Raw genomic sequence first — 11035 nt, forward strand, 5'->3', positions numbered from 1 at the left:
CTAAGAAGACCCACTTCTATCTGGAATGTTATTCCTCATCATGTCTTCTCTACTTTTGGTGGCCTTAACTTCATGTTGTTTTGTAATTATAATATTGACACAGTTCCAGTGAAACTTTCTGCTTTTCATCGGCAGGTTTTCTTGTCATGGTCCTTAATTTATAAACACAATTTTTCTCCACACAGATATTATACTGTATATGGAATAATCGGGATATATTGTATAAAAATACTTATTTGTTTTTAGAATATTGGTTCCGAAATAATATCCTATTGGTGAGCCAACTGGTAAATGCAGAGGGTCTTTTACTCAGTTATAAGGAATTCTTATCACTTTACAAGGTCCCTGTAACACCTAAAGATTTTGCAATTGTTTTAGATGCCATTCCCTCAGGTGTTGCTCTGTTATTCAGGAACGTGTCAAGACCTGACCCTCAGAGCCTACCTTCTATTGACCCTGTTGACCCATCAGTAGGAAAGATTTGTTTCTCTTTTGGTCCATTCAACAACAGAGCGATACGATCCTTGTTTCAGCAGGATGTTGTATCTATACCTTAAGTCATGCCTTATTGGAATGGATTTATTGATAATATCTGTTGGAAAAAGTTTGGATGTTGCCACACATTAATACCTACTTGTTAACAAAATTAAGGAAGTTTCCTTTAAAATTATTCATAAATATAATCCTGCCAATATGAAGAAGTTTAAGGAAAACATCAACTCAAATTGCTCCTTTTGTAATGACCACCCAGAAACAGTGTTGCATCTTTTTTGGCATTGTATTCATGTAAGAAAACCGTGGCAAGACATCAGTAGATTTATAATTGAACACATTTATGAAGATATTACACTATTGTGGAGAGATGTACTGCTTGGGTTCTTTACATACAATAGAAATAAGCTGAAACATTTTTATGTAATTAATTTCATTATTCTTTTGGCCAAATTTCATATACACGAAAATAAATTGAACTGTATTTTAAGACAGTTAAATACTCAACTAACAAAAAAGCTGTTAGAATTGTAAGTGTATGTATGTCCCTTAAGGTCCTTGTGTAATTGTATTGTGATATTGTGCCCCCAGCTCGATTGTCCAGTGTATGTAGTCTGCATGTACTTGTGTTCCCTCATGTACTTTCTGTATTGATTTGTTGTTAATAAAAAAAGAAAAAATAATCGAACACAAAAACAAAAACAAAACAAAAAAAGTGAGTGGCCCTGCATGGTGGACCAGTGTTGGCAGGCAGAGTCTAGTGACAGTTTATGGGAAGTTTATGCAAAACAGGTACGATGCATGGAACAATGAGGGGCAGTAATTTCAATAAACAGTCATATGTTGCTGTTGTTGTGAGACACCAGACATGTAGAAGTCCCATTCAGACACAGGGATTTAGGCTACAAAGACAATATTTTTCCTAGGGCTAAATCATGCCGAAATAAATATTTGGCTATCCAGATAAAACCCCTTGCCTAACAGATTTACATTGGATGTGTAAGACATGTAGGCAAGGCCAGGGAAGATGTTTATAATTCAAATCAAATGTTATTTGTCTAAATACAACAGGTGAAACAGTGAAATGCTTACTGAAATTCCATCATGAGCTATGCAAACTAGAAATAAAGATCATGAGCTTTATGCCTAAGTCTCCAACAACAAAAATCTGGGGGGTTACAGTGACCCCGGCTATAAATCCTGGATATATTTTCTATTAAAGTATAGGCCTAATATGCCTTAACCACCTCCTTGAAGAAGGCTCATTGGTCTTCTACTTATAGTCTCCCTTTCCCTCTTCTCCTCTCTCTAAGGCAGTAAGGGAACACATTGACAATCAGTAGTTGGGCACAGATGGCTGAACGGCTCACTTTTGTGTGTGAGTTTGCCTGCAGGTATACTGATGAGGAGGCACACAAAGGTATGTACAGTTGGTATTGGTTTGATACCTTAAAAAAGGTAGAGGTGTGGATCAGAAAACCAGTCAGTATCTGGTGGGACCATCAGTTGCGTCATGCAACGCTACACATCTCCTTCACATAGAGTTGATCAGGCTGTTGATTGTGGCCTGTGGAATGTTGTCTCACTCCTCTTCAATGGCTGTGTGAAGTTGCTGGATAATGTCGGGAACTGGAACACGCTGTCGTACATGTCGATCCAGAGGATCCCAAACATGCTCAATAGCTGACTTGTCTGGTGAGTATTTAGGCCATGAAAAAATGGGGAAATGTTCAGCTTCCAGGAATTGTTTACAGATCCTTGTGACATGGGGCTGTGCATCATGCTGAAACATGAGGTGGATAAATGGCACGACAATGGACCACGGGATCTCATCAAGGTATCTCTGTGCATTCAAATTACCATTGATAAAATGCAATTGTATTCATTGTCCGTAGCTTATGCCTGCCCATCCCATAACCTCACTGCCACCATGGGGCACTCTGTTCACAACGTTGACATCAGCAAACCACTCATCCACACAACGCCATACATGCTGTCTGCCCTCTGCCCGGTACAGTTGAAACCGGGATTCATCTGTGAAGAGCACACTTCTCCAGCTTACCAGTGGCCATCGAAGGTGAGCATCAGTTTGTGCAGCAATTCTTTGGTTGTGCAAAACCACAGTTTCATCAGCTGTCTGGGTGGATGGTCTCAGTCAATCCTGCAGGTGAAGAAGACAGATGTGAAGAAGACAGATGTGGAGGTCCTGGGCAGGCGTGGTTACAAGTGGTCTGCGGTTGTGAGGCTGGTTGGACCTTTTAATGTCCCCTGCACAAGGTGCACCTGTGTAATGATCATGCTGTTTAATAAGCTTCTTGATATGCCATACCTGTCAGGTGTATTGTCTTGACAAAGTAGAAATGCGCACTAACAGGGATGTAAACAAATTTGTGCAAAACAATTGAGAGAAATATGCTTTTTGTGTATGTAGAACTTTTCTGGGATCTTTTATTTCAGCTCATGAAACATTGGACCAACACTTTACATGTTGCATTTATATTTTTGTTCAGTGTTCATTGTGAGACTGGTTACAGTCGCGATCATTGTGCAAAATCTGCAGCAATAAATATACATTATTTAATGTGTAGGTTTAGCAAATTAAACTTGGTGGATTCCGGGTTGGACACGTCTCACTAACGCACTGTTCTTCTCTTGGTGATAGGCCATCCCCGTCAAACAGTCTGGAAAAGAGAATGACAGAGGCCTCTATTGACCAAAAGGCCAATATAGCATGGGCAGCGCCATAGAGGGCTTCCGAAATGTTAAAGTGGTCAAACTAGTCAACTGTGTGGGGATTCTTATGGGTTGTAGCCTCAATGGCGCTACCTATGCTGTCACGGATATAAACATGGTTCCTCTATCTATCTCTATGTTTTGACCCCATGGGACTGCCTTCTGGCATCTAGTGAGTGAGTTCTGGAACGCTGCCTGATGTGGGCTACTGCGCAAGCCGTGCTTACAGCTGCAGGGAATATATGCTCAGCACTGCGCGCTTCGCGCTCCCATCTGCACAGTCCACTATGGAACGGAACAGGGATGACTGCCACAGGACCGAAGGAAAAAGAAGAGACCACAACCCCCAGCATGACGGATGACAGGAGCGAGATTATGTATATTCTGGAGACGCCCCAGATGCGAGGCGAGGAGGAGAGGCTTCGAACTTTTGAAAACTGGCCGGGCGATGCACCGGTCACCGCGACCAACCTAGCCAGAGCGGGCTTCTTTTTTCTGGAGCCCGATGATAAGGTAAAGTGCTTCTGTTGTGGAGGGATCCTGAGGTATTGGGTCCATGGGGACAGTCCGATCGTCGAACACAAGAGACACTTCCCCACTTGTAGTTTGGTAATGGGTAGAGCCGTTGGGAATATCCCACTGTATGTCGTCCCCGGGTCCCCTTCTGACTCCGTGGACGGTCAGCTGTTGAGCCAGCTCCAGAGGATGACTGTGGACGACCAGGGGGCGGCCGGGCAGGCTGTTTACCCCGAGATGGAGTCAGAGGAATCCCGTCTCACCACCTTCCACAACTGGCCCACCGGTGCGGCGGTCCAGCCTGATGTTCTGTCGAGGGCAGGATTCTTCTACACAGGTGCGCAATAGTATTTGTTGATGGTGAGAGAGAAATCCTATTGTGACATCAGTGTGTGTTGGGTTTTTCCACTTTTCTAAATTATGTTGGGAACATTTTATAACTTGCTTCTTTCTTTTAGTTCCCATGTTTAGTGAAGCTATTGGACAAAATTACGCACGCCTTGGCAATTAGAAATTGGCAATTGGATATTCAGAAATAGCAGGTTCCAGTCTTTGTGTGTGGGACAATAGACACGCTGAGTCATGTGTTTGTAGACAGAAAAAGCTGGACAGGACTCGGACTGCGTAAAGGAAAACATCACTGTTATGGTTAGACTGTTGTGTTCATTAAATCTTAGAACATAAAACGACTATGAGAGCGAATCAGAAACAACTTTTCCTTTGTTTGAAATTCAGTTTTGGAAATGCAATAACACAATCCACATTCTCACAGCAGGAATGTTGGGGTGTCTGCCTGTGTGTATTCATGTGATCATTTGTGTCATTGTGTGTGCAGTGGCGGTTCTAGCTTGTATGGCTCCCTGGGCGACCCCCCCCCCCCCTTCAGCGCCCCCGCCAAAACAAAGCACCATTCTGCACTAACTGTCATTTTTATTCAGATATTTGGAACAATACAAATAAATAATCATAACATTTTAAACTATACAAATATATACAAAAGACCTTCCCAGGTAGTAGCCTGCCTATGTCACAAACTAGAATCAAGGCCCCCTCTCCGACAAGGCTATTTGACTCACAGTCCCACACGGTGACATGATAATGCAAATGAGCGATAGAAAACCGATCCTGCAAATGTCAGCATTCCAATTTTGTTTGTGTGGGCGCCCCGTGCTGTCCCCAACAAGATGCCGCCCCGGTCGGCTGCCATTGTCGCTTATACCTAAATTTGCCTGTGTGTGTGTGTGTACACGGACGGCAAACACACACTGCTTGCTGTCTGTGTGTACTGTATGCATGTGTGTGTTTTTTTAGTGTGTCTAATCTTCATGTAAAGTCTTTGTCAGAAGTGCTATGATAGACAAAATATTATGTCCCTCCTCCTAGGACACGGTGACAACGTGAAATGTTTCTACTGTGATGGAGGGCTGAGGAACTGGGAACCTGGAGATGACCCCTGGCAGGAGCACGCCAAGTGGTTCCCACGGTAACACACAAACTGTCAAAATGCAAAATGTAATGCCTTTGACCCTGTGTCCACGGTTCTGCTATGTCAACTTTCTCTTTCATTCCTCAGATGTGACTTCCTGATCCAGACGAGAGGGCGAGACTACGTCAGCAACATCCAGGATACTCACTTCAATATAGAGACTGTGGTAAGTACCTTAATCCCTAACATTCATCCTTCACTGTTGTGCTTCACTGTCCTCCACTGTCATACCAAAAGCCAGGATCATTTGTATATTTGCAGTGTGCCAACATAACTGTTGTGGTCACTACAGTGTGTTAGAGAACTCACAGAATAGATCCCCAGTGTTGATTTGTTTTCCAGGGTGTATCACAGACTCCGGTGTCCAGAGAAATGAACTCAGAAAATGGTGAGTCCCAGGATACAAATGAAAACATTGAAACTTATATTACATCCACTTCATTCTCTTGACCCCCGCCTCCCTAAATGGCATCAATGGGTGATCCGCCCCACGTGTTAACCTGTGCTGAACAAACACAATAAATATGGATTGCCTTGGAAACCAATACGCTGCTTTCCCCTGGATACAGACTAAGAGGATGTATTACATAAGTGGGCACTTAAACGTGTGTGTGTGTAGCGAGAGAATTACAAATACTGTCCGTTTCAGCTGTTTTAGAGGACAGTCAGAGAAACAGATGTATCCCTTAGTGGTGCTTTTCTCTGTATTTATCAGACCTCAGTTTGTTTCTGTGGTTTAATGTGTGTCAGAGAGGTGATGCGGGGCTTTTGGTTGCCTCTTGTTTGCCCACTCCCACACCCTGGGGTACTGCTCTCTCCACTCCCACACCCTGGGGTACTGCTCTCTCCACTCCCACACCCTGGGGTACTGCTCTCTCCACTCCCACACCCTGGGGTACTGCGTTTATCAAATTATAAAATGCTAGCACAATAGCATCTTATACTGTTGCTGAATCTGCTATTCATCTTTTTTTAGTTGTACTGAATACAAGAGAGGAAAAAAGTCTGGTTTTCCATGTCTCAAGGAGAGACACATCGTCTTGGTAACGCTGAATAAAAAATGCAGTGCTGTTGGTTTTCAGTGAAACTCTATATAACCGTCTCTTTCCCAACTAATACCTGTTTTGTTTTTTCTCTCTCCCTGTCCCTCCCTGTCCTCCCCTCTGTCAGATGTGGTGGGTGGTCTGGGCGTACCCTCGGCCACGTTGTCTCCTGTGGTCCAGACCGTGCTCCAGATGGGGTTTGAGGCTGGCCTGGTGGAGGGTCTGGTCCAGACGAAGTACCTGCTGAATGGCCAGCACTACACCTCCGTGTCTGGCCTGGTCACTGACATACTGGCAGCTGAGGAGGAGGACCGGACCAGGAGGCCGCAGAGCAGAGGTCAGAGTAAGAATGGTGATTATATTAATGATAATGGCTTGGATTTACATAGAACTTTTCTGATGTTCAAAGCACTTAACACTGTAAGGGGAGGGGATTCACTTCATCCACTACCAGGGTGATGGTATAGTAGCAGCACGTGCCTGGGTACAGCTCACAGGGGTCAATCCCTAAACGTTTGCCTTGTCTGACAGAACCCACTGCCTCTACCCATAGTTACTTGTTTGGAGGTAGGGACCAGCGGATTGTTATTGTTATGGGCTAGGTAAAGGCTAAGGGCTCACATTACTTGAACTTACAACCTACAGGGCTCTAATTACACTTTGACCCCTGGGGGAGTCCTAAAAATAGCCTGCTGGACCAACGTTGGTATCTTTAACTCTGATGTTGACCACGTTCATATTTTAACACAACCCTTTTGATATTCTAGTTCATCTGAAATGACTGGATTGACACTGAGAAACAACAAATGGAGACTCTTGTTAAACATGTAAATAAACTCAGCAAAAAAAGAAGCGTCTTCTCAATGTCAACTGCGTTTATTTTCAGCAAACTTAACATGTGTAAATATTTGTATGAACATAACAAGATTCAACAACTGAGACATAAACTGAACAAGTTCAGGGGGGGGGGGGGGGGGGGGGGGCAAAATCATAAGTAACAGTATCTGGTGTGGCCACCAGCTGCATTAAGTAGTGCAGTGCATCCCCTCCTCATGGACTGCACCAAATTTGCCAATTCTTGCTGTGAGATGTTACACCACTCTTCCACCAAGGCACCTGCAAGTTCCTGGACATTTCTGGGGGGAATGGCCCTAGCCCTCACCCTCCGATCCAACAGGTCCCAGACGTGCACCATTCTGAGATCCGGGCTCTTCGCTGCCCATGGCAGAACACTGACATTCCTGTCTTGCAGGAAATCACGCACAGAACAAGAGGTATGGCTGGAGCCTGCAGGAAGGGTACCACATGAGTGAGGAGGATGTCTTCCCTGTAACGCACAGCATTGAGATTGCCTGCAATGACAACAAGTTCAGTCTGATGATGCTGTGACACACCGCCCCAGACCATGACGGACCCTCCACCTCCAAATTGATCCCGCTCCAGAGTACAGGCCTCGGTGTAACGCTCATTCCTTTGACGATAAACGCAAATCCGACCATCACCCCTGGTGAGACAAAATCACGACTCGTCAGTGAAGAGCACTTTTTGCCAGTCCTGTCTGGTCCAGCGATGGTGGGTTTGTGCCCATAGGCAACGTTGTTGCCAGTGATGTCTGGTGAGGACCTGCCTTACAACAGGCCTACAAGCCCTCAGTCCAGCCTCCTATTGCGGACAGTCTGAGCACTGATGGAGGGATTGCGCATTCCTGGTGTAACTCGGGCAGTTGTTGTTGCCATCCTGTACCTGTCCCGCAGGTGTGATGTTCGGATGTACCGATCGTGTTTAGGTGTTGTTACACGTGGTCTGCCACTGCGAGGCCAGTCAGCTGTCCGTCCTGTCTCCATGTAGCGCTGTCTTAGACATCTCATAGTACGGGCATTGCAATGTATTGCCCTGGCCACATTTGCAGTCCTCATGCCTCTTTGCAGCATGCCTAAGGCACGTTGACGCAGGTGATCAGGGACCCTGGATATGTTGTTTATGGTTCATTGAACAAGCATGGGAAACAGTGTTTAAACCCTTTACAATGAAGATCTGTGAAATTATTTGGATTTTTACAAATGATTAGTTTAGATGATGTTACCGTGAGTAACCATGTCTCACCCTTTACTGTTGGTGTTTTCTGTCCCTATCAGGGCTGGTGGAGAGGCATGGGCTCAGTGCAGGAGGGGTCAGGACACAGACACCCATCAGAGAAAAAGGTCAGAGGTCATGTGTATTTCACACAAACACACACACGCCAGCACACGCACACAAACGCCAACACTCCTGTGCGTATTTCAGCAGTGGGCGACCCCACCCCTGATGAGCTCCTGCGTCAGCTGCAGGAGGAGCGGACATGTAAGGTGTGTATGGACAAGCGGGTTTCCATTGTCTTCATCCCTTGTGGTCACCTGGTGGTGTGTAGCGACTGTGCTGCCAGCCTGCGTCACTGCCCCATCTGCAGAGCCACCATCAGAGGCAGTGTCCGAGCATTCATGTCCTGAAAGACACACACTCAAGTACGAGACCCCTGTGAATATGTATGACACAATTATCCTATAGTATCCCTAATACACTGAGAAACAATACACAATTTCCTTGTTTCCCTTTTAGGCTTTTGTTTACCTTCGACAAATGAAGAAAGATTCTAGAACCCCTTGGAGCAGGTCACATTATTTTATAGGTGCTGTGAGAACATTCTGAAAATGTTCCCTGGATGTTGGATGCCAGGTCTGACCCATGTTAAAACCGTTGATTTGCCCTGCTCAAAATACCCTCAAATTAAAATGGCCTCGTTTTGGCTGTAATATATTATATATACAACAATAAAAACATATGCAATATCCAGTGTTTTGTCAGTATTGATGTTTACAGTGATCAATTGGAAGAGCAAGTTAAATCTGTCCAACTGCACATCAGATTACAGTTAGAATATTTGCACAAAATATGAATAATCCCTAAAACAAATAAATCACAATGAGAATGATTAAAAGTACACATTGTTTTTATTAACAAAACTTATATTTACACGTTTGGACAAATAGGATAACATAATTGAGTCACATGTGATGGGGACTACAGAGGACACAAAATGAAGAGAAATACAAAAAGCTTTTCCCCCACTTTCCTATACAAAGACACAGAATTATCTACAAAGAGGTGGACTCTTTCAGTGGTATCCATTACGCCACCACAATAGGCCCCAACCAACTCTAATGCCAGGTGTGGCTCTTCCATTCCCTGTCGGAGAGGCTGCATTGCATTAAAAGGAAGAATTGTTCCCATAAATCAAATTACTTTAGTTGTCTTCAAGCTATTCATTTTTTTTAATCAAGAGATGAGGCGCAGTGTGTGTTCATTTCTGATAAGGATCCTGGCTATAGTTATTAAATTGTAGCTGATCCTACAGTATGTTCATCAGTACTGACAGATAAGCCAAGCTTGGTATTGATAAACTTGGGGTTTACTCACTGGAGTCCAACATACAATATTACAGAAGGAAATGTAATGTATAGAGCTGGCAATATCTATGACAGAATGGCTATTCTGCACAAGACATCTCTATATGAATGTTCTTTAATATTGCCCTCTCTTGAAATAATGATATCCTATTACCTATATAGTGCACTACTTTAGGATATCATTTGAGACAGTCCATGGTTTACTATTATCATTGTTGCACCACCGTTCTGCAATAGAATTCCTATCAAGCCCATATCAGTTGCGAGAAAGAGCTGTGATTTCAATATCATCAAATGAGCAGCCTGTCTTCCAAACCCACAATACCACACGGGATAAGAGCATGTTGATCAGATGCTGCTGGAAACAAGATCAAACCAAATTCAAATCCTCCTATGTTCTGTGTTCAAGGCTCTTTTGATAAGGTAGAAAACAAGCTTTGATTTAAAAAAAAGGTTAAATCATTGCATTCATGTCTCAGCAGATAAGACAAATTATAAAAAAAATAAAAACAATTGAGCTTAGAGGCTACAGAAATAAAGGAATACATTAGTTCTTCTGAACGATGTTAAGTATAAGACTGCATGGATAATGTGGAGATAAAGAAGTATAGTCATATACACGTACATACATGCAGGGCAGTATCCTGGACCTTTCTATGGGTCCTTTGTCCAGTAGGCCAATGGAAAATATCCTTAACTGTTTTTTTGTAACTTATCAATGAACAATATGCCATGAAAGCCTAAATGACAAAGATGAGGGATTTGTTCAAGTGAAGAACACAAACATATTCAGCAGTATTTAATGTGTACATGACCACATTCAACAGCAGGGGGCGGTAGAGGTACATAGTAACAAAACAGAAGGGGATGGGCCAGGGAGAAGGTGCTCTTACGCACAGATCTAGGATCAGTTGCCCCTTCTCAAAACTTTAAAAGAAATGAAACACAAAACTGAGCTTAGATCAGTGTCTACGGCAACTCCATCATATTCCTAAAGTGACACAGCCAATGCAGTTACACAATTGGCAACAGAAAGTCCAAATCATAGAGATCCTATTAAATTACTAGAGGGGTTAGAGATCCAATTAAATTACTAGAGGGGTTATAGATTCTATTAAATTACTAGAGGGGCTAGAGATCCTATTAAATTACTAGAGGGGCTAGAGATCCTATTAAATTACTAGAGGGGCTAGAGTTCCTATTAAATTACTAGAGGGGCTAGAGATCCTATTAAATTACTAGAGGGGCTAGAGATCCTATTAAATTACTAGAGGGGCCAGAGGTCCTATTAAATTACTAGAGGGGCTAGAGATCCTATTAAA

At 43.4% G+C, this 11035-nt stretch overlaps 1 protein-coding gene across 8 annotated transcripts; it reads left to right on the forward strand.

Annotated features, from left to right (window-relative positions):
- Positions 1 to 1805: 1805 nt before the first annotated feature.
- Positions 1806 to 9099, forward strand: LOC110492502 (baculoviral IAP repeat-containing protein 7). Of its 8 annotated transcripts, none has more exons than XM_090203739.1 (9): positions 1806 to 2569; positions 3155 to 4078; positions 5125 to 5224; positions 5315 to 5393; positions 5570 to 5615; positions 6398 to 6622; positions 8406 to 8471; positions 8554 to 8771; positions 8866 to 9099. In XM_090203739.1, the coding sequence occupies exons 2-8, from the start codon at positions 3424 to 3426 to the stop codon at positions 8754 to 8756; spliced, it is 1374 nt and encodes a 457-aa protein (XP_090059865.1). In that variant the 5' UTR covers positions 1806 to 2569; positions 3155 to 3423; the 3' UTR covers positions 8757 to 8771; positions 8866 to 9099. The 8 variants fall into 8 exon arrangements, with proteins under 8 accessions (XP_090059865.1, XP_090059866.1, XP_021422558.2 ...); XM_090203740.1 differs by having other exon boundaries at positions 6398 to 6607; XM_021566883.3 differs by having other exon boundaries at positions 2388 to 2569; positions 8557 to 8771.
- Positions 9100 to 11035: the final 1936 nt, after the last annotated feature.

This window comes from Oncorhynchus mykiss, chromosome 16 (assembly GCF_057628025.1).
Source record: "Oncorhynchus mykiss isolate SJ-2025 chromosome 16, ASM5762802v1, whole genome shotgun sequence".
In the NCBI taxonomy this organism is placed as follows: domain Eukaryota; kingdom Metazoa; phylum Chordata; class Actinopteri; order Salmoniformes; family Salmonidae; genus Oncorhynchus; species Oncorhynchus mykiss.

Excerpts from the sequence above, each read along its gene's own strand:
- LOC110492502 (XM_090203739.1), top strand. The coding sequence starts at position 3,424 with ATGTGGGCTACTGCGCAAGCCGTGCTTACAGCTGCAGGGAATATATGC. Across the intron at positions 4,079-5,124 it reads GGCAGGATTCTTCTACACAG|GACACGGTGACAACGTGAAA; the intron begins GTGCGCAATAGT and ends CCCTCCTCCTAG. Across the intron at positions 8,472-8,553 it reads GACACCCATCAGAGAAAAAG|CAGTGGGCGACCCCACCCCT; the intron begins GTCAGAGGTCAT and ends TGCGTATTTCAG.